The sequence below is a fragment of the Pygocentrus nattereri genome, chromosome 14 (genome assembly GCF_015220715.1).
Source record: "Pygocentrus nattereri isolate fPygNat1 chromosome 14, fPygNat1.pri, whole genome shotgun sequence".
In the NCBI taxonomy this organism is placed as follows: domain Eukaryota; kingdom Metazoa; phylum Chordata; class Actinopteri; order Characiformes; family Serrasalmidae; genus Pygocentrus; species Pygocentrus nattereri.
Genome location: NC_051224.1, coordinates 13,548,691 through 13,571,612, shown reverse-complemented (window position 1 = coordinate 13,571,612; position 22,922 = coordinate 13,548,691). Strand labels below are relative to the sequence as shown.

The 22,922-nt window shown below is 37.4% G+C and overlaps 1 protein-coding gene across 1 annotated transcript in view; it reads left to right on the top strand.

Annotated features, from left to right (window-relative positions):
• Window positions 1–3,995: 3,995 nt before the first annotated feature.
• itga2b (integrin, alpha 2b) overlaps window positions 3,996–22,922 on the top strand; it is a 44,139-nt gene continuing 25,212 nt past the window's right edge. The window contains exons 1-16 of the mRNA XM_017686264.2: window positions 3,996–4,316; window positions 6,485–6,606; window positions 7,391–7,488; window positions 8,896–9,061; window positions 9,340–9,389; window positions 9,531–9,576; window positions 11,905–12,027; window positions 12,328–12,372; window positions 12,513–12,556; window positions 13,061–13,123; window positions 14,647–14,699; window positions 16,432–16,643; window positions 19,360–19,545; window positions 20,624–20,669; window positions 20,790–20,891; window positions 22,533–22,588. Coding sequence (XP_017541753.2) covers window positions 4,144–4,316; window positions 6,485–6,606; window positions 7,391–7,488; window positions 8,896–9,061; window positions 9,340–9,389; window positions 9,531–9,576; window positions 11,905–12,027; window positions 12,328–12,372; window positions 12,513–12,556; window positions 13,061–13,123; window positions 14,647–14,699; window positions 16,432–16,643; window positions 19,360–19,545; window positions 20,624–20,669; window positions 20,790–20,891; window positions 22,533–22,588 — 1,585 coding nt within the window. The 5' untranslated portion in view covers window positions 3,996–4,143. The remainder of the gene's footprint in view (window positions 4,317–6,484; window positions 6,607–7,390; window positions 7,489–8,895; window positions 9,062–9,339; window positions 9,390–9,530; window positions 9,577–11,904; window positions 12,028–12,327; window positions 12,373–12,512; window positions 12,557–13,060; window positions 13,124–14,646; window positions 14,700–16,431; window positions 16,644–19,359; window positions 19,546–20,623; window positions 20,670–20,789; window positions 20,892–22,532; window positions 22,589–22,922) is intronic.

Here is a 22,922-nt window from a genome sequence, read left to right as displayed (position 1 = left end):
TGTGCTGCTGTAATATGTTTTATTCATGTGGAAATTCTATATACATTTAAATCAAAGAAGTCAGTGCATTGCTTTGTTCAGTGTAACAGAAAAGACAGGAAACACCCTGGACAGGTTGATAAATGGTCATTATTAATGTTTCAACTTCTCTTTATCCCTTATTCCAGTTATTGTGCCTTTAAGACTGATATATGTTAAAGACATCTGTGCAGTTTGGCTGCCTTGTATTATACTTCATTCATTACGCAATCGAGGCTGAAACACTCCTTATAACTTCAACAAGAGTGCTGAATATTTCTATATCATTGCTGCTGGATCAAACCTTGTATCTCCTTTTTGGTGCTTTTTTCTCTTTTTTTCATAATTTGAAAATTCCATTTGCACTTTATAATATGCTAAATTTGCATATTAAATTTATTTATATTATTGCATAAAATTGGACCAATAAAAATGCCCCAGAGTGACTTATTACATGTGTCCATTGATTTCCATTCAAAGTTAATAGCATAAAAGTAATAGTAAAAATACCATTTTGGAGATACAAAGTTCTATCTAATTTTTTCCAGCTCTGCTTCCATAAATGGGTTATATGGACTGGGGTATGAATATATTTGAAACTCTAAACTTGCACTTACCTTAGATATTTTCAGTTCATGTCACCTTGCAAAATGAGCATGACCAAGGCTGGCCTGAAAGATTGGTGACAAAAAAAATCTCTATATTAAGATAATTTAAGAAAATAATATAATGATAAGAATATAGAGCTGCACATTGACCTGTAGCCAAAAATGTAGTTAACTGGTGTGATTGTCAGCAGTGGGACGACTTCAGTGTGCCAACAGTGAATCAAGAAGCTAACATGGCAGTTAGCAAACCGGCTAACGCATCTACCACAATCAGTAAAAACAAAGTATACATAATAATATAAGCTCAATTCCTCAATCAATTCCTTCAATATTTCACAGTGTTCCTAATCTTAAATTGCCCTGTCCCAATGTTTTTGGAACATGTTGCAGGAATTAGAATTAGCATATATTTACAAAAAAAATACAGTTCTTAAAATAAAATGTCTTATCTTGTGTGTACTGTTTTTGTTCAAATACAGGTCAAAGTTAATTTATAATTCACTGTTTGTTTTTATTTGCATTACACATATTATACCAACTTTTTTAGATTTGGTTTTGTATTAGATAACTACACACCAGTATATTGTTACATGCTGATCTGCAGCAAAAAAGTGTAGACCCCGGCATGGTAAGTGGCAGTGACTTGAGAGCAGCTGCAGTTAGCTAAGGAGCTAGCATAGCAGCTAGCAACTTGGCTAACACGCCTACGAAAACAGCAAAAACAAAGATAGGTAATGATAACAATATGGTCTCTTGAGTGACTGTGTATTATGCTGTCTGTATCCTGTGTCATCTCTGTCTCTATCTCTGTCATGTGTATTTACAGCTAGTGGCAAAGAAACATTGAGAGGTTCATAAAAGGTTCATGCTCAGGTTAAATTAGCGTTTCCTCCAACTTGGATAATTAGTGCTGCTGTATGAAGGGTTACCTCCTCAACACAGCCAAAACAGTAACACTATCAAAGAAGCAAAATCATGGGTCAAAGGTTCACCAAGGTTGACACTTAAGTCCAGAAACCTGTGAGGCAAAACTGCCGTCACAGGAAATGAATGTAATTCTGCTTGCAAAATTTTACTTGCAACTGCCAGTGTGACTACGCCTTAACATGTTTTTTCACTTGTTTTTCCATTATATAGGCCCTTTCAAGGGTGATGTAAGCAGCCTCATCAGTATATTCTCTCTGTGAAGCTGTTGTTAAAGTTTCTTATACAACAATACATCATGCAGGAATTACAGTCCAAGCTGTTTAGAATTTCACAGAATGCAGTGACTGTACCACAGCAAACCTTCTTCCCCTCACCTTTCACCACAGTGCTTTTTGGCTTTCTATTATTCCTATTCATCATTCAGCAGAGCTGCAGTTGTTTTTATGAGCCGGAGACTGATGTCTCAGGCAGTGTAAGAATGGTGCATAAATCATCTCATGCACCTGCTGAGATATCGCGATAACAGTGAGTTGAATATGACTTCTTGATGAAAACAAGTCTCTGAACTGCAGTTTTATTTTCGGGTGTTAGAGTCTGTTGTTCTAGGCTGCCTGTGTCAGGATCTTGTGACGAGAGGAATTTTGGCTTTGCTGTATGTAGTTTCACACATGGACATCATTATATATGTATTTCTTCACTCTGACCTCAATCAGTCAAGGATGATTTCATGTCATTCAGAGTACGGGTACATTAAACACATCACTTCGCATCAGGAATGTATACTTACCGTTATTTCAGATCTTTTCAGATTTCAGATTCAAACCATTTCAGGCCTTTACAGATGTGTTTGTGCTCTTGTTTGTTTTTTCCATAGACACATTGAATCGTACCTTGCTACGTTAACATATATCGATAGTTAAGAGCTTTCAATCTCCTACTTTATCATTTTGTAGTTTTTTGTTGCAACAGCAATGTTTTGTTCATGTATTTTCGTGTAGTTTTCATGTGGCAAGTTACGTATTGATTAGCATGTTATAAGCTATACTATACTGTTCCGTAATATTGACGTGAATAAATGTTATCTCTACTGTGCTATATAGCATTGTTTATTGACATAGATATATTATTATCAATAAAAAGGTTGTATTTGCAGTAGCCATGTCTCTTAATCGTCAAGCTGTCGCATGTAATTTCCGCCAGTATGAATCTCCTGAGCTACAGAAATGGTGCTGTTTTTTGTCTGTTTTTGTGCAGCAGTGCCTCCAGCACACATGGCTTTCTCAGTAATCTCCTTTTAATAGTGTAATCTTCCTTTGAAATATTCAGGAAAATGTGCTGTATAAGCATCTATTGAAGCTTTTAAGACACAATGTAACATTTATATGTACAGTACTGTAAAAAATAAAGACCACAACCATTAATTTACTCAACATACAGTCAAAACAGCCATCAAGTTATCAAGTGATTTTTCAGCATCAGGAAAATGAGCAGAAAATTACACATGGATTCACATGTTTTTTTCATTTTTCCATGAAAAGTTATGGTCATTTGTTTTCCCAAGAAAGAAATCCGCAGAGATATTTTTCCACACCTAAAATGGTTACCATATCTGACGGCAACAGTTTTGGTGGTCTACCAGGTCTTGCATAGTTGCTAGGAGTTTCATTTTCTTTATATCTTTCATTTTTTTCCTGTTTTTAAATGTTTCTCTTTCTTATGCAATTGCAATATAGTATAAACCTCCTGAAAAATGAAAAAGTTGTACGTAATGGCAGTTTTGACTGGAAATGAATAAATAAAAGGTGGTCTCTGATGTCTGCACGGTGCTGTAATTTCACTGACATTATTAGACTGAAGCATGTAAAATGTATTGTCTGGTCAGTACAATATATATGATGTGTGATAGTAATGAGGTAGTTTCCAGCCCAGTCCTCAGAGCCCCCTGTCCACATTTTTGCTCCTACCTAAAGTGTGGACCATCGGGAGGCTCTTGAGGACCAGGTTGGAAACCACTGATGGAGAGAATTATACACACAGAATAAAGTCATGCATTTAATTCACTTCAAATGTGCACAATTTTCAAATGACACAAATATGTCTCTCAGTTTACTTACATTTGACACAAACTCTGCTGGTGTTTATTCATGGGTGAATGATGATACACAATTCAATGCATAACCTTTTTTATTATTTAAAATGTTACATATATTGCATATTTTAGCCTTTAACTCCCTGGATTTTTATTTCTCTATGCCTATAATATATACACAGGCTACTCTGCACTGCATCACAGCCCAGTGTCATTGCCTAATAATAAAGTAACCACAAAGATACTTAGAAGAGGAACATGCTGTCTTCTGTTATCTAAAGGAAGCATATTTTAAGCTGTCACACATAGCAAAATGAGTTAACCGATGAAGAGAGACTATTTTCCTGTGTGAACTTTACACATACAATCATTAAACTCACTAGCAGGAAGCTCATTTACATCACAGAGCTGCAGATATTTGGAGGAAAAATGATTGTGATATTATGAACACAAACATCTAGTGATGAGCAAGTGAGACCACATGTACTTCTGCTGGAGAAGATGGAGGGAGCAAAACAAAGCCTGTTCCTCTTCATTCTAGGTTTAACGGCAAGTATCTTCCCACATCAGAGCTGTAGCTTTAACCTGGATCTGATTAACTACAGTGAACAGTCCGGTCCAGAGGGGAGTTACTTTGGCTTTTCTGTGGACTTTTTACAAGCAAATAGCAAAGAGTAAGTTTCATTATTATCCAGAGTTTTTCTTTAATTGTGTACTATTAACAGCAATGCAACCATACCCTTTAGCCATGGAACCTAATCCCTCAGACATCCGGAGGAGCTGTCATTGCTATGTTGCTACTTATTTGGCATTATGTACTTATTCACCTGTAATGACATCGTTGTTACATTATTAGGTATTTACACCATGAATTGTGCATATATATATATATATATATATGTGTGTGTGTGTGTGTGTGTATGTGTGTGTGTGTGTGTGTGTGTGAGAAAATTACACTCTCTATTGGCAGGTTTAAGATTTCATTACACCTTTTTTCCATAAATAATACAATTAACCTTCAACCTTTACAAGTGTTGTGGAAATGTATTTAATTGTGTTGAAATATGCCTTTTGAGCAATTATGCTTAAGGATGATTCACAGTGGCTGAGAGGTAGTGGCATTGTTTTGTGTCTCAGCTGATAAGAGGAAGGCCAGAATGTGAAGATAAAGAAGCAGCAAGCTAGACACAAGGTTAAGGGTCAGATCTCGCTAGCTGCTCGCAGTAAACAGGTCGTATAAGATAGACATGTAAGAGAATGGTGTACAATTGAGAATAATGCTGACTAATGCTTACTGCCATGAAAGGGAACGTAAGGCCGGGGGATCCCCAGAGAGGTATAAGAAGAACGACACACAGAGAGAAAAAGTTATAGGAAAGCGAGTGAGAATCCATTTTTTGTCATGTTCGCTTTTTAATAAACTTGTTACTCACTTTGATGTAGACTCAGAGGCTCAAATTCATTTTTCTGTCACGATTTTCCACCACACAAGTTTATTGCGATATATAAAATGTGTGTAGCTACAAAATTACATAAAGAATAACATTTGCAACCAATTTACAGATTCAAGTCTGTCAATTAATGACAAAAATACATCAAAAATATAAAAAATTGTGTAAAATGTTTCCACTAAACAAGATTGTGCACACAACATAAACGTTTGTCAAATTCAAATCATAATGTCTAACTAGCACAATGTGGTATGAGCTGAAAGTTTAGAATCTGACTTTCTCAGTGTCAGTGAGCTATGAGTGAAAAATGATTAAACAAAGTGTAAGATGGGGTCTTCAAAGTGAACATGCCATTGGAGGATTAAAATCTAACTTAATACTGACATTGTAACAACCAAAAAGACATGCTTAACCAAAGCACATATCTGCAGAAGTAGCTAAAGGTTAGTGTTTGGCTTCAGTACAGACAATCATGAGTTCCAAACTGAGGATGGAAAAACATTTCCAGTTAAAATAGCCATTAAATACAATGTATTCATGTTCAGGAAACGTGTCTAAGGAGGTTATATATAAGATAATCCATGTATAAGGACGAGTAAAAGTCAACAACAATAAAACAGGGATTTCCAAAACAAGAGCTGTATTGAAAGATACACAGAACATGGAACACTTAACTGCCATGAAAGACCTGGGAGATCACCAAAACAGTTGCGATCAGATGTACAGAAACATGTGAAATGGACTGTCCATCCCTGAAACCAGACCTCAACATCACAATGTTTTTGATAAACTGGATTGTAAAAAAGCACAAAATGCAACTTCTAAAGCTGAACTTTGGAGATGTGAAAAATATCCCTGCACAATTTCTTTAAAAAACATTCTCCTTTTTCCTGATGCTGAAAAAACAAATTATTGGCACTTAATTCAATGAAGGGTACTGTTTGACTTTTGAACATTTCTGGATGTGTACAATTGCTGTCTCTGTTGCTATCCTTACATATCGCTGCTGTTAGATCAAAATCTCATCTCTCCATTTTATTCTTATTCAGTTTTGACACAATTTGATCATGTCTGTTGCTCTTTACATTGTATGTAAATTTCATGACAAATAGACCTATAGAAATTCCCCAGAATTACTTGGAAAAAATGTCTGGTTCCACTGACTTACATTAAAAGTAAAGTAAGTTTTTTCTTTCTCCTGTAAAGTTACTATTTTGGACATACAAGGTTTTTTGAGATATGTTACTGAAATAATTTTTCAATAATGCATCTCCAAAATATACTGAGGTTACAGTTTATTTACCACCTAGTCTTCTGAAGCATGTGAATCTGTGAAAGTGTACTTATAAGGAGTTTCAACACTGTGCAAGCCTGTCATTTCTGCTGTGTAGGGTAAGTGTTGTAGTGGGTGCACCCAGAGATAATGTAGGAAGTTCCCAGGGTGGCTCTGTCTTCAACTGCCCCTGGACACCAACCAAAGGGCCATGTCAACGGCTGGCCTTTGACCAGACAGGTCAGTCATGGCTTTATATAATGCTGGAAATACATGTTGCTACAAAAACTGCTTCAATAAATGGGCATTAACAAATTGGCTGATATAGATGCACAGTTTTTGTTGGCCATCCTCAACCCTCCAACAGTGACTTTCATTCAATATATATATATCAATGTACATTCAATATATATCAGTGTTCATTCCGTATGTATCAAAGTTCAGATTTTAGAATATACTGTTGGTGACCTTGCTTGTAATCATCAGTTAAAAAATAGAGATTTTGGCAACTTTACATGGTAACTTTACTGAATGTCTCTCTTGCTAGTTTGCGATTCAATGCCAAAAGCTACAATTTCCATCAGTAAGAACCAAATTAAGTACCAAACTACACACAGATTTCTTTGTTTTGTTTTGGCAAAATGGGATATATTACTTCATTTTTATAGGTTTATTATTTGATATGCAACTTTTGACTCTTAAGCCTTAGATATTACTGTGCTAACACTACATACCTGCGTAGCCCATGCACTCCAGTAGTAGCGGAATAGTACAATAAAAGGAGAATATTATGCAGATCATGGTGTAGGTTCAGTTTTAGCTTAGACATGTAAATAAGGCCTTGCCATTCCATTTTACTGAACCTTTATTTTTATCAGTTTGTTCATTTATAGACATAATTTGAAACAGATGCATGAAGGATTTGCCATTTATATGTGGAAATATTTTCCAGTATGCAAGAAAACTGTAATATATATCAATTGCAGCTTTATGATACTGATGTTATTAATTATGCTGTCCATAGGTGACGAAAACATTACATTTAACGACATTCTCCTCTTGGCCCATAAGTCTAACCAATGGCTGGGGGCCACAGTGAGGGTCTACAATAGTTCCATCTTGGTGAGTGGCATCCACCTCCTATACAGCAGCAACTATGTGTCTGGACAATAAGTGGTTTGAAGTAATTGTGCGGTTAAAAGGAAAATGTGATACAATATTCAAATAAGAGCCATACTACAAGCCAAGGAATGGAAAGAAGCAGTAATGTTTAATATGTTGACAATATTTGGTGACACCTTATATTGAGTGGTCCTCTTTACATGAAACAAACACTCAACAGACTCTCAGTAACCTGTCAAAAACATATGAGGGTTAGCGTGAGGTTTTGAGGTGAGGTTAAAGGTAGTGTTAGGATTAGGGCCAGAGCTAGGATTAGCTTTTGGGTTGAGGTTGAGGTTAAGGTTAGGGTAAGGATTAGGTTTTATGTAATAGAAGTAACATATTGTGTCTACTTAATGTAAGTAATGTATCAGCAGGACAGCTACAAGATATAAAATGATATGAGTAGAGTATACGAAGGAGCTTAAAATGTACATTTATGTGTTGACAATGTCCATAATGCATCTGGTGTACAGTGGCATTAACGGCTGGTAGCTTCAGCGCATTCAGATGCTGCAGTATTGCTACTTCACTGATATGTTGTTAATGTGTTACTGATATGTTAAGAGTTTATTAAGCATCTACAAAGGACCACTGTACCAACTGTTAATACCACTGTACATATATAGTATATAATGTGCACATAAAGCACACATAAATGTACATTTTAAGCTCCTTTCTGAACATGCTAAATTGCCCATAGGTGTGACTGTATATGTCTGTGTGTCTGTCCTGCCATGGACTTGCAACCTGTCCTCAGTGTTGGGATAGGCCCTGCGACCCAGGATAAGCAGATCCTTTAAGTATTGATGATATCCACAATATGCTCAGAAATGATAACTTTGTATCACAATAGTAAAAATGATCAGAATACAGATCAAATATCATCATATTGTCCATGCCTAGCAGCTGTACACAAGAAAAACTGCTTTTTCTCTTTATTCTAATTATGGTTCTAACAATAATACCAGAAATGCTAATTCCAATTTTAAGAATAGCTAAGCCTTTATCCCAGACGTCTGATAGGCTACTTGAATCCTGTGCTTTGATCGGCTAGTAAAATCCTGCAGTCTGTGGCTTCAAGCCACTTTTGGCTGCTATGTTGGTCAATACTGTGGCAAAATCCTTGGTCAGCAGAGAACATCAAAACATACACTCATACAAACTATGTCAATAGAATGTGGCAGGCATGTTTCAGCAGTGAACTTGCACTGGAACCCTCACATGCCATTGTGCACACATGTACAAACACCTCCAGGAGCCCTATATATTTTATAACTGTTTTTTTTTTTATTTGTGTTTAAAAGGTATGTTTGTATGTATGAAAGTCTAAAAACAACAACCTATACTGTGGTTTCTCTTTACCAGGCCTGTGCCCCTTTGTTCCATTGGAATGTGGTTCAAGGCACTGAGGAGGCCATGAACACACCAGTGGGGAACTGCCAGCTATTGGACACAGAGACTGGAAGTTTAGCAAACTATGCCCCCTGTAGGGGAATTGCAGTGGAGGAAAGCTACACCAAAGCCAGAGGCTGTAAGTCTTAATTGCTGTCTATGGCACAGCATGCTGTAGATTCAGGAAAAATGACTTTCTTCAATACACAACACTTAAACAATGTGTTTTTCATTACTATGCCATTTATATGGCACAATATTGCATAGATGCTATTGTCACTATTAACCACATAAACACTATTAAACAAAATACCAGCTACTGAGGGATTTAATTATTTAATGTAATGCATACAACGTTTCTAGCTATGATATTTTCATTGCACATTTGCAAGAGCATCCAATGCTTTTCTCTTTCAGATCGAGACAGACGCTATTGTGAAGTAGGTTTCAGCTCTGACTTCACTACGGTATAAACCTCCATCTTTCATTACCTTCTCCTTCCTGAAGGAGTGTTCCACTGAGATCATGTCTGACACCTTTGTGAAAGTGACTTTGAAAGCAGGAAATGTGTTAAAATCATCTTCTTTCCTCTTCTGCTTCATCTGTAGGATGGTAGAGTGGTTCTTGGTGCTCCTGGAGGCTTTTTCTTCCAAGGTAAAAAAAAAAAAAAAAGCAACAGTAGCGTGTTATAGTGGCAGGTTTCTCCAGCAATGCTATATATGGTTTCTTACAAATAAGAATGTGATGCTGATATGCTGGCCACCTAGCATGTCCATGCCAGGATGATGAGAAAAACCACCATCAAACCAGCACAAGACCACTTTAGACCAGGATAGACCAGCTTAGACTAGCATAAAATGTTGATCTGTGCTTTTTAAAAATTTTTTTTTTTTTAACAGGGCTGTCTAATACAGTGTATAGAATTGTACAAGTAGCAGGTAGCTTACAGTGCAACAGCTTCACACAGCACAGCAGAAGCTTGATTGAAGCTCACTGAAGCTTCAGTGGTGCAAGCTTTGTTTAGAAAATGAAGACTCAAATCTGAGTAGTGAGCCTATTTTTTTTTGTGTGTGTGGAACTATTAGCTAAGCTACCCTTGCTTTGGTATACTGACCTTGTTTGCACCAGAGGCTAGTGTTAGCTTAGTAAGGACACTAAACTCGCTCACGTGGTGCAACGGTAGTGCCACGGACCGTGGACCGTCGACCATAACAGTAGCGGTTCTAACCTTCTTCAATGGCTGTGGCCGCTGTGTTTTTTTTTTTTTTTTTTTGAGGGCAGTCGTGGGCTGGAGGTTGGGGAATTGGCCCTGTGACCGGAAGGTTGCCGGTTCAATCCCCAGTGCCAACAGTCCATGATTGAGGTGTCCTTGAGCAAGACACCTAACCCCCAATTGCTCCCCGGGCGCCGTGGCTAGGGCTGCCCTCCACTCCGGGCAGGTGTGCTTACTGCCCCCTAGTGTGTGTGTGCTCACTAGTGTGTATGTGGTATTTCACTTCACGGATGGATTAAATACGGAGGTGGAATTTCCCCGGTTGTGGGATTTAAAAAGTATCACTTAAACTTAAACAGCTTCAGAGGTTTGACATCCGCAAGTTTACAGGGTAAAGACTCTAAAGCCTGGAACAACACAAACATAGAATCTAACTTGTTTTGTAGTGAGCTATTAGTGTGCTAAGATAGCACTAGCATAAACAGCTTCACAATCCCCTCAGCACTTTTAGTACATTTAGCAGTTGTTGTTCTACGTATGGCGTGACATTACCAGTTATTGAATGATGAATTGAAAATCTCGCTAATTAATTTACTAATTATCATTGTTACAGTGGGAGCTTATTCTAGTTTCTGCTCTGCTCATCTCATCTGCTTAATCTGTTGGAACATAGATGTTTTTGCTAAAGGTTCAAAGCACATTGTGCAAGCTAGTGGGTTTGGAAATGGGTGTGTTTACAGTTTGCATAACTTTAAACACATGAACACATTTTGCTGTTTCAATTCTGATTTTAGGGCTGTGTCACGACTGGCCCCTCCCAGGCCTGTCCATGTGCTCCTGTTGTGTTTACTTCCCAGTCCTGTCCATGTACTTTTGTTTTGGTTTTCAGTCCTGCCTTCTTGTTTCGTGACTCCACCCCTGATTGTCTCCACCTGTGTTTTCCCTGTCCCTCATTTACCCTCATGTTACCCTCATGCCCTGTTTTCCACTGTGTGTTTGCAGGTCTTTGTTTGATGTATGTTGTTTGGATGTTTTGTTATTCTAGCTTCTGTCTTGTACTTCAGTCTGTGTTTATTTTGTTATGTCTATCCTGCAATCTCTCCGTGTTGGTGATATGAACCTGGACTGTCATGACCACAACCCTGGATTTGCCCTCAATAAAAGTCGCTTATCTCAGCACATGCATCTTCCTCCTTGCTCCACGTTACAGGCTGCTTAAACTGATATTTGAATGAACGAAATAGTTCACTGTTTTTCATCCATTTCTGTGGCATCCAATCAATTACTGCGCACACTAATTTCACTATTCTTGGAAAATAACAGAAAACCGTCCAGTGACTTCTATTGCTGGTGTGCTTTCAGGTTCAGAGGTTCTCTATCATTATTTTAAGTACAGGTAAATATCAAAATTGGTGTCTGTGGCAATTAACCATATACTATAGATATGGCATATAGACATTAGTCTGGAAATTGTCAAAGTATTCCTTTAAGTTTTTCGAAACTACTAAATATTCATAACAATGTCTGCAAGCTTTGTTTTCAGCCTAAAGACTGAACTGCAATCTCCTCTGCTTGTCTGTAGGTTCAGTTGGTCAGAGAAAGAGATTGAAAATCTTCTCTTAAATGCTCAAATAAAAAAGAACAGAAAACAAAGTATTCTATGTGGACCTTCAGCCTGGACCTTAGCTTGAACTCTGTGGCCTCATTTCTGATGTAAGCTCCTACACAATCTTGTGCAGTACGTTGAAGAGGGTTGGGTTGTGTTTCAGGTCAGATCATCACTGCACCTCTCCAAAGCATCATGGCCAGTGGCAAGACCTTTTCTCCGATCCATTCTCTGGTAGGAGAGTATAAGTCAACAGAAAGGTTTGACCACTATGACCTTTATCTGGGTAAGAAACTATGACTTTTTGCCAAAATAACAACTGTCTCCATTTTTGCTGTTTTTGAATTTTTGGCATAATTTGAAAACGCCTGTTGCTCTTTAAATTGTCTGTCAATTTCATGACAAATGGACAAAAAGAAATGGCCTAAAATTATTTGGAAAAATCTCTGGTTCCATTGACTTACATTAGAAGTACAGTAGGATTTTTTCCTTCTCCTATAAAGTTACCATTTTTGGAGATAAAAGGTTTTGCTTCAACAACAACATATAAATAGAAATATAATTTGCTTGTATATCTGTTCTCCAGGCTACTCTGTGGCTACAGGCCAGTTCAACGCTGACAGTGTCCCAGGTAAGGACTTTCACTGGCATGAAGGAATGATGAGAAGAGCTCCTGGAAATCTTTGCCTTCACCACATTAAACTATTCCTAATTCCTTCATATTAAAGGTGCTGTTTTGTGTCATATCTCCATCCTTGTATTTGGTTTCAGACTATGTAGTTGGTGTGCCAAATGACCTGAACACAGTTGGCTCTGTAAGTTTGCTCCCATTGCTTGACATTTTTACTATTAGGATCTTTGACAATGGAGTCTGTTCATTCCACCCTTTTTAAATTATCATTATACAGATTATTTTGTTTTCCATTTTTTTTGTACAACCTGTTACATTAAAAAGCCAAACTATGCTATATTTCCTTTTTAGTCACCCCTTTATTTTAAATACAGGGCATCAAACAATGCCATAGCATGATATATGATTATATGATTTTTGCAAAAATACACATACTGTTGTTTTTTGTTGCAAGGGCTCAATTGTCATTGCTCTCATATCAAAACCATCTCACACCATTTAAAGATGCTAGCTGGGTCCACAATGATTTGAAATAAATTACATTAATTACAATAAGGTTAAGAACAAGCTTTGCTTCTCCTGTAAATGAGAATTCAGAGATGAGCTTTTAGTCTCACAATGACAAAAATGTTCAATAATGACTTAGATATATGTGCTACAGTTGTCATACAATTTGCTTTTTTTGAAGGTAAAAATTTTCAATGGGGCTGCAGTTTCACTCAGAATCATGAAAAGTCTGAGTGGCTCTCAGGTGAGAAATCTCAGTGATATCATTTTTGGAATTTTAATGTACTGCATTTTCTCCTTTCTTTTACTGTATGTGTTGACTTTTTATTTACAAGCAAATGGCAGGCATATGTTAAGTCATTTTAGTCCAGACCCTGATTTGATCATAGCAACTACATTTTAGGATTGGGACAAATTTTAGCTTCATTGGCCATCAACCTGCTGCCCAAACAAGCTTCAGTTGTCTTGCAATTTATTCAGATGTCAGAACCTATTATTTTGGAGTCGCACAAAAACTGCATACACAATCAGTCAAAAGCATGGATCCTATGCAAGTGAACACAAACAAAGTGGAGACAAAATGTCAACATTTGTGGTACCAAAGTTCATTGAATTGCAACAAAGAAAGACTAATGTCATGGATCCATGCCTGACACTCAGCTCACTACCTCTCCTGTGGTTTGTTCCGAAGAATTGCACTGGCCCATGTGTTTGTCTTGTAGCCACCCTCGTGTCTCAGTCTTGATTTCATAGTTTGCATCTAGTATTATGCTAGTTGAAGTGTTTTTTTTATGTTGTGGGCTTTAACATTAGCATTTCTGTTGGTTTAGGATTAAAGGCAGGGGTAGATTATGGGACTTGAATCAGATTTCCAGGTGACAGGCGTATCTGATTTATATAGGCATATACAATCTTCTTTAATGCAGGCTACCATGCAATCTACAAAAAACGTTTCATTTTATTAAACTGTCACTTTTTTAGCCACCCATATACACTACAGTGACAAAAATATTGAGACACTCCTTCTAGTTATTAATTTCAGGTGTCATAGGATGCCCCCTCTGCCACAAGTCAGTCTGTGAAATGTCTGTCCTGCTAAATCTGCCCCTGTCAACTGTAAGTGCTGTTGTGAAATGGAGGCACCTAGGAGCAACAACATCTTAGCCATGAATGTCAAGCATTGGATAGAGTGTAAAGCATGCTGCCACTGGACTCTGGAGCAGTGGAAATATATTCTGTGGAGTGACTAATCACGCTTCTCTACCTTGCAGTCTGACTTTTGTCCATATAGTGTATGAGATATGACAAAAACTGATAACAGCTATCTGTCTTTCCAAAACTGGAGCTAGCTCAGGAGTGTGTTTAGAGTCTGGCTAATGGCTACCAACCTTGGGTCTTTTTTTCTGTAGCTACTGCCAAAATATTTAATATGAATAGAAATTATTGGCTGATACAGTTTTCATAGAGTTTTTTCAAAGTTATTCATTTAATACCCAATTTTATTAGTTGGCCATCAATATAGTTTACTACAGTGCAACTTTACCATGGTCAAAATGCATGAAACTGGAATTTATTCATAAATAAAATTATTGCCTATTTTATTAATATATTGACCATATTATTATTATTATTATTAATATTAGTTAAAAACTGGGGGAGCTACATTGGTGTATTACCAAAATATAAGGGGGAAACATCTCATGAAAACTGTTTGTGGGTGTGGGTGTGTGTATGTGTGGGGTGTGTGTGTGTGTGTGTGTGCCACAGGTAGCTTCTTATTTTGGTCACTGTGTTGTGGTGACTGACATCAACAGTGATGGGTGAGTCTCTCTGATGAATATTTATGATTTAACACTTGTTCTGATATGGTAATTCATGAAAATTCATTGCTGATGTAATCTGACGCTTGTATAAGACTTTAAGCATTAATGGCTGAAGAGACAGCTGTGGTGAATGGAAATGACTGTGATTTAATGCTGGAGCTGTGGAAGTCACTAATCAACAATTTACTAATGAATTTACAGCTGCTCATACATTTACAACAGGTCATGAGCATTTAAATTTGATTAATTGAATCAGTGCCTTTCAAACTTTAGCTATGTGTTTATTTAAGAAATTATCTAAAACACTTCTAATTCTATACCCTATATAAACATACACTTGTATGTGAAAGTGTGGGCATAATTACACATAATTACACACTTTGTTAATTTTCTAAGTGTCACGCTTGGCTCCTCCCACTCCGCCATGTGCTTTTTGTTTACCTTGTGATAGTCCACATGCTACTTTGTTTTGGTATCCCTAGTCCTGCCCCCTTGTTTTGTGACTCCGCCCTTGACTGTTTTCACCTGTCCCTCCTCTTCCTGGTGTCGTATTTAAGCCCTGTGTTTGCCCTTTGTTTTGGCTGGTCTTTGTTTGGGATGTTTGTTTGATGTTAGATTTGCTGTATGTGGGGGTGTATCGTTTGCTGTTGTTATTCTAGCCTCTGTTGTAATTTGTTCTCTGGGTTTAGTCTTGGTTGTATTTCGTCATGTCTGTCCCTCATTCTATCCGTGTTGGATCTTTGAACCTGCACTGTCATGACCATGACCCTGGATTTGTCCTCAATAAAAGTCACTTATCTCAGCGTATGCGTCCGCCTCCTCACTCCATGTTACATCTAAGTGAAACAGTTAAGCAGTTAATACCACTACTGCCTGGAACACACTTAAATATGATATATTTCTATATGTTTTAACACAGTTAATATTTATTTGCTTAATTTAACATAATGCCACATATGCACATGCCTTTGGGCACCCTTTCAGTCAGTATTTAGTAACACCATCTTTGGCTGGAATAGCCTCCAAAAATTCCTTGTAGCCAGCTAATAGCCCTTCTGTTCTTGATTTGGATGCATCATTATTCCCATGCCAGCCAAATCTTCCTGTACATCTTCTGCAGTGATGTGGGGATTTTGCTTTGCATGTCTGACGCATCTACATACAGATTTTTCAGAGATTTTTGGTCTTCCAGATGTCTTGTCTTCAACTGCTACCCTTATCTTCCGTTTCTTTCCTTGACTGACCTTTTGGGCAGTAAACATTTGAGGCAGGAAAATTTTAGATAGCATTTGTAAATCTGTGAATTATTTCAGCAAATTATTTAAGAATATTACCGCTTAACTATGTAATTATTGTTTTCGTTTTACTATTGCTTGATTATCTTAATAATAATCATAATCATTGATATGAAATCATGTAATTACATAATAAAAGAACTAGTAACAAACACATTTTTGTTTTATTTGTATTATGTCATTTGTGTCTGCACTTTTGATGCTGTCTGCTTGTTTTGATGGCAAAAAATATAAATGTTGACAATATAGAAATATTTCTATTTTTCCACAAATAATTAAAGATTGAATTTGTGCAGAATGTCTCCTCTTGTATAAATGAGCTACAAGTGAGAAAAAAATTCTATACAAAGTGCTTTTAAGATGTATACACCATGGGAGACTAGTAAGATAAACTGGCCCCTGATCTGTCTGTGTGTGCTGGCTCTGTTCTTCAGGAGGGATGACATCCTGGTTGGAGCCCCTCTCTTCATGGAGTTCTTCTCCACTCAGAAGCTGCGAGAAGTGGGCCAGGTGTATGTTTACTTGCAGAAGGAAAGCTACCGCATCTCCCCCATTCCTGACCAATTCCTAGCAGGCACACACACCTATGGGCGCTTTGGCAGCACCATCGCTCCTCTAGGAGACATTGACCATGACGGCTTCAATGGTGAGAACCTGCTACTCCACATAAGATCTTCAGCACTGAAAAGCAGCAGAGCAGGACTCAAGTGCTAATTGAGGGGAGTAAAGTGCATAAATGAAAGAGCCCTGTGCTCATTGATAACTGCTCCATGTTAAATTCCACTGATTTTTCAAAATTTCTTTTTTGAAACGACAGACTCTGATTTCTTAACAGTGGTGGAAGGAACCAGGGGTCACAAAGTCGTATGCGAAAGTTTGAGTGCGCCTGGTCAAGTGATGTTTTGCAAATATAGCCATTTGGCCAAGTGATTTTCTTTAAATCTTTACTTAGTTAGGCCAAAGAATTTCAAGGAAATTCTGCTTTAATCACATTGATGATGAGAAACTCTTATGGAGCACCTAATATTTGGCTCTTTAGCCTTATTATATATTATAAAGAGCTCTTAATTCTGTTCAGCTGAATTTATCAGCACATGTCATTTTTCCTCTTTAGAAGCAGTTTCATGACTCATTGGATGACTGTGACGTCTTAAACTACCTCATTTTTCTCACTGTCAGAAACCTGGTCTTCAAAATGTAAATGTAATCTTGGCAATGAGGCTGATTCAGATGCTCAGCTGTTAATCTCAGCATGAGCAGTTCAGCAACGGTGTTCCTGTTTCTGTTCATTAAGTCAGTGAGTGAAAACTCTTTTGAACAGTAATGTTGCAACATCACACTTACTTAACCTTGATAAACAAGCTTTACATCTGCCATGATTGACAATCTAAATTGGTTCTGGGCGGCTGTGATGCTCTTTTTGCAGTTTCAGTTTAGTTGTTACAATTGAATCAAGTTTAAGAAATAAAAAATGGCAAAATTTTCTCTTCAGGTCAAATATACTTAATGGTATGTGAAGTTTTCTTCAGTAAGCAAAGACTTGCTTATATGATTTCTGATGCTCTATGGCATACTGTAATCATATATACAAAAAATGTACAAGGCAGTCTGTAGCGGAGCATTGCATCCTTCATCAGTTTAACTAAATTCATGATTTTATATCATTCATGTTAAATCTGTGTTTGTTTTTGTTCATCAATACTCTCTTACTACAACACCCGGAATGCTTTAGGAACAACCAGTGGGAACCCCTGTGGCATCAAGCAATCCAGTCTGCCAGCCTAGCCACTGAACTAGGCAAATAAATACAACCAAGTTGCTGTTAGCAGCAGTTTAACCCTTCCTTGGTCATTGAAGAAATCAATAATTCTGTGTTTATAAGCACAAAATGGATGCCAAAGACACATTTTTTACCATTTCAGACAGAACAGTAAGCTGACAAATAAATCAGAGGAAAGGTAGCTTTACAAATCACCTCCCTTGCTAACTTGTCCTCCTCATCTAATTGATCATTTCTGTCATTTGGGTAGAGGAGACTGTGGCACAACTTGACACATTTTGGGTTTTGAAACTTTATGTATCTATTTGAAAACAATTTTGTTGTAAAACTATTGAACAAAAATATTTCTTTAGGCAATAAATCTGCATATCTTCATTACAAATGGAAACAGGTTTTGTTCTAGCATAGAACAGCCTGTAGAGTGAGTGCAAATGTTGCAACTTAGCTCATAGGCGGACTGATTCTAACAGATAAAGGTTGTAACAGTCGCTACGTAGTCTGGTAAAAATGTTCGATCCAGACTGCCTTTCCAAAATAAAGGCATAAAAATACCTTCATTAAAATAGATCTTTAGTGAAAAAAGGAATTTCAGTTTTGGCTTATATGTAGAAGAGCAAATATCAGCGCAATAAAATTGAAATATAGTTAAATTACCTTTGAGTGTGTTTCTGATGACTCTCCCAGAAATGTACTGTTTTGAATTTACACTGGGTAATATGGATTTCTCTCATTGTTTACGGTGTGGAGGCTGTTCTTAATCTAGCTCTCACTCAGAATTGTTTACATGCTTCAAAATGGTGGTTTATTAGATCCACTAAGAAGGCAATAAAATAACGTGAGTGAATTCTGTGGCAACTCAGTAATCAAAACATTTTAATGTTACTTTTGTGATACAAAAACATCTTCAGGGTGAATCTCAATAAATATTGGTCAGACTGCTGTGGATATTCACAGATGGCATTGCCATGGTACTAAAATGCCAGTGTTATCCTCTATTCCGTGTGTGCTCCTCTCTCTCCAATCCAGTCTCTCTGTCATAATAATGAGTTGAAAACCTTTACTACAGTTATGCAACTGCTCTGAAATATTTGGTTTCCTAGCAATAACATGAACTCTTTGGCTTCCTTCTGTATGCACCAGCTAATTTTAAAAGGGCATTTCAAAACAGCCCACTGCCAAAAGTCCAACCCAAAGCAATTCAATTCAAAAGTTTCTTTCACCTTCAAGATACATAAGGGGATTTTCCAAGACTTTAAACTGGAAAATATCATTCTAAGCACCGTTGGTAGGATCTAATAAAGTATGTTTGTAAAAGATATAATGATGGCTATATTTTTCAGTTTGTATCTCTTTAGTAAATAAAAATGACTTATGTGGTTTGCAACATGCAGTTTGCACGATGCTAACTGGTGAGGTGTATTGGCTACCATTTCTTCTTAGCTGCATTAGGCTCATTGCTCATCTCTGGTTGACTATGTTTGGGGCACAAGAAATTTGTATACATTTGCCAACATTTTACCAAATCAATTATTTAAAGCCTTTTAACATTTTCTCAAGGAAAACAAATATCTCTTGTTTTCAGACATAGCTGTGGGGGCACCAGGTTCCGGTGAAGGGGGCTGGGTATTCATCTACATGGGGCAGAGTGATGGTTTGAGCCAACAGTTTGTGCAGGTCATAGAGAGCCCTTTCCAGCCTCCAAAACCAGCGTCAGCCTTTGGCTTCAGCATAAGAGGAGGCACGGACATAGATGGCAATGGATACCCAGGTTTGTATATATTGGGCAGCAATACCTCTCAGCATGATTAACTTGTGCTCTGGAAAACAAATCACTCATTAATAGCTTAAAATAGCTGAAGAGGTTACATTAATTGTTAAATTTCTAAAATAAAAGCTTAAAATGTTAAAAAGCTCAATTTTGAGTGGTGTTCATATTAGTTAATTAGTAAGAAATATAAGGCCTTGGTGGCCTTTCTTTGGAGGAGCAACTCCACTCAACCTGCCATCCTCCATCCTCTTTATTTTCAGCTCCTTTAAACAACATGTCTTTTCAGGAGATACAAGGCTCATGAGGTGATGAGGAGAAACTATAGTCTGGTGCTAACAAGAACATTGTGTACTTTCATTTTCCATTACTGCTGAACTATCCAGTATCTGCCGACAGTATAGAGACCTTTTTACCCCTTTCAGTCCAGCAGAAGCCCCTTAGTGCACCATACTCACCATTTTCCTTCCACTTAATTCCCTGCCTAAAGACCTGCCTGGCTGGCAAAAGCTTTGGAAATTTAAGATCACAGCTGAATGCAGCTTCCACTAAAAGCTTGTTTCCTTTTGTCTCATGGGGGAGGTTGAGGGTCGCCTGAACTGCACAGCAAAGCCACTGGTGGAAAGCACAGCATTAAACAGTAGCATTCCTCTTGGCCAGTGACTCTGGGGCCTGCAAAGGACATGACAATGCTTTTTGACACACAACACCTGGGGCTCTTGAGAGAAATTCCTACCCATCTTTGTCTCACTCGCTCTCAGACAGAGCCTGACCTTTTCAGGGGGGGCTTCCTCTAGAAAGAGTGCTCACCACTTTCAAAATGTCTTTCTACTCCCTCTATTAGACAAGTTTGTTCACTTATAAAAATGAACTAGACGTATATGTCTAGCTCCCTAGGGCAAGTTTTTTTTTTGTTTTGTTTTATTTTTTTTGGGGACAATGCTTTTATCACTGCTCACAGACGACTGTTATAAATTTTATTTTGGTGGCAAACTATCTGAACCTTTTATTTATTTTTTTATAAGACATAAATTAACTGTTTTTTCTAGCCACCTTCTAATGCTATTTGTTTTCCCTCCAGATCTCATCATTGGTGCATGGGGGGCAGACAAAGTGGTCATATACAGGTAAGGCCTAAATGTTCCCCATTCTGATCGCAGACAGTATTTTAATATGTAATACCTCTTTTTTACTCACTCTCTTTGTGTGTGTGTGTGTGTGTGTGTGTGCACACTTAACTTCACCAGAACAAAGGCAGTAGTGAGGACAAAAGCCCAGCTTTCCTTCTTCCCTGACTTTCTAAACCCTGATGAAAATTTTTGCCAGGTGTACAACACTACAGCCTCCTGGTAAGGAGCTGCTCCCATACATCAGTGTATAAATTAAACACATTCTGACATCCACCCTTTCTCTCTGTCCTATACTCTGTCCTAACCCTCAAACTCGAGGACTGCTCTTTTAGCCTGTCTTTGGAAATGTTTAAGAGGTGGAAGGGGCAACGTGGTGTTGGAATCCATTGCTTATTCAGCTTCTGCTTCACAGCTTTTAATATTTCATCTTCACTATAATGGCTATAGTGACCATTATATTCCCTATAATCAGCTAGTAATTACGTGTATCTCCTTGTCAACTTCTAATGTAACCATGGGAGTGAGTAGTGAAACCATGGAAAAGGGTCTAGGGTAACCATGGGCTCCTCAGAGAAAAAAAAGTGATTTTAACTGGAAAATACAAAAAGAAAATGTATACTGACAGAATCACAGAGGAATAAGTAATCAATGTAGAATGATCCAGTACATTGGATCATATGCAAAGTAGTTAAAAACTATAATGCTCACTTGGAACTTTTTCTTATGTGCCTTATTTGTCTAAAATGTTTAGTTCATCATGACAAAGTCAAAAGATCAATGACATAGATATCTTATTTTGAGATCCCTCATCAACAAGAATCATAAATACAGGTCATACTAAAACCTCTAACTGACCATCATATGTTTGCTGTCTACTAAAAGGCTCTACTGGCTCATAGGTTTCATATTGATGCTTCGTTCTGGACTTTTATGATCAGAATTTGTAGTTGCTCCCTAATCAGCTCTCAGTGGTTTCAGCAGTTCATAGAAATCAACATGTGCGTGAGTTTAAAAGACATCAATTTCACTCAAAAACATGAGAGATGATCATCTTAATTACAAATCATGATCTTTTACAAATATTAACATTTTGCAACCATCTTTCAAACTGTTAAAACCTGTGAGGTTAAGGTTAATCAAAAGTTTGATTTGTATCCAGTCTAACATAGAATTTTATGTAGTGGCAAATAAGAACAAAGAGCTGACTGTTAGATCAGTTTGCTGCATTAGGAACATGTGTTCCATTATCACCCAACCCAGAGTGTAACCATGAAAATGGGTGTTGTGTAGCCACAGAAACTGGTGTTGTGTAACCATGGAAAGGGTATAGTACAACCAGGGAAATGTCAGATGGACTTTAAACAGTTCATGCTATAACACCATTTCTGTCAACCAGATTACAAAAGCTGAGCAGCATAAATTGACCTGCAATTTTTAGTGATTTCCTCAGCTGACCTTGAAAGGGAGGAAACTGTCCTCAGCACAAAATATGTATTGGTGACCAAAGTGTCAGGGTCAGTCAGAATTCTCACAACACTGGCCATGTGAACATTCCCGCACCAAGAAGTTTCCAGTTTCCAGTTATTCCAAGTCTTCAGGATTCTCCAGCCTGTCAATATGTGGATATGTGATTTGGCATATTGGGAGCTGAAATAAAATAAAAACGTCAACTGACTAAAACTGCTTCAGGATTAATCTGGGGATCTCTATAATTGTAAAAAAAAAATTTCTAACTTGCAGACGAATGAAGTAGAATTCTGAACTAGGTCAAGGCCATTAATGTGGTGGAAGGCTATGATCATATAGTTTGAGCCCATCCACCTTCACACTTCAATTTAATGTGTTTATTTCTCCTTTCAGTTTTACAATTATGATGTGCGTCAGTGTGACGGGCAACAGAATACCAGAGGAGATTGGTAAGGATGGCATGTATAACTGCTTCATGAGGGGAACTCCACAATTTTTTTATATTCTGCATAATTAGGACGCATGTGAAGATGTAAACAAAGTCTGGTTTGAAGTGAGAGAAACTTGTTCACAGTGGGGTTGAGAGTCAGACATTTGAAAAGTTCAGTGCCTTTAAAGACTGTCAAAGTATTACACATTACACAACTATTAATACAAATACATTATGTTTTGTGAAAAAGTTTTGACCTAGAAACATACATTTAAAGTAGATGAAGGATGGAGGGGTATGGCCAGGGAGCAGTAAGCAAAAATAGAACCCAAAAAAACAGAAAAATTATATCA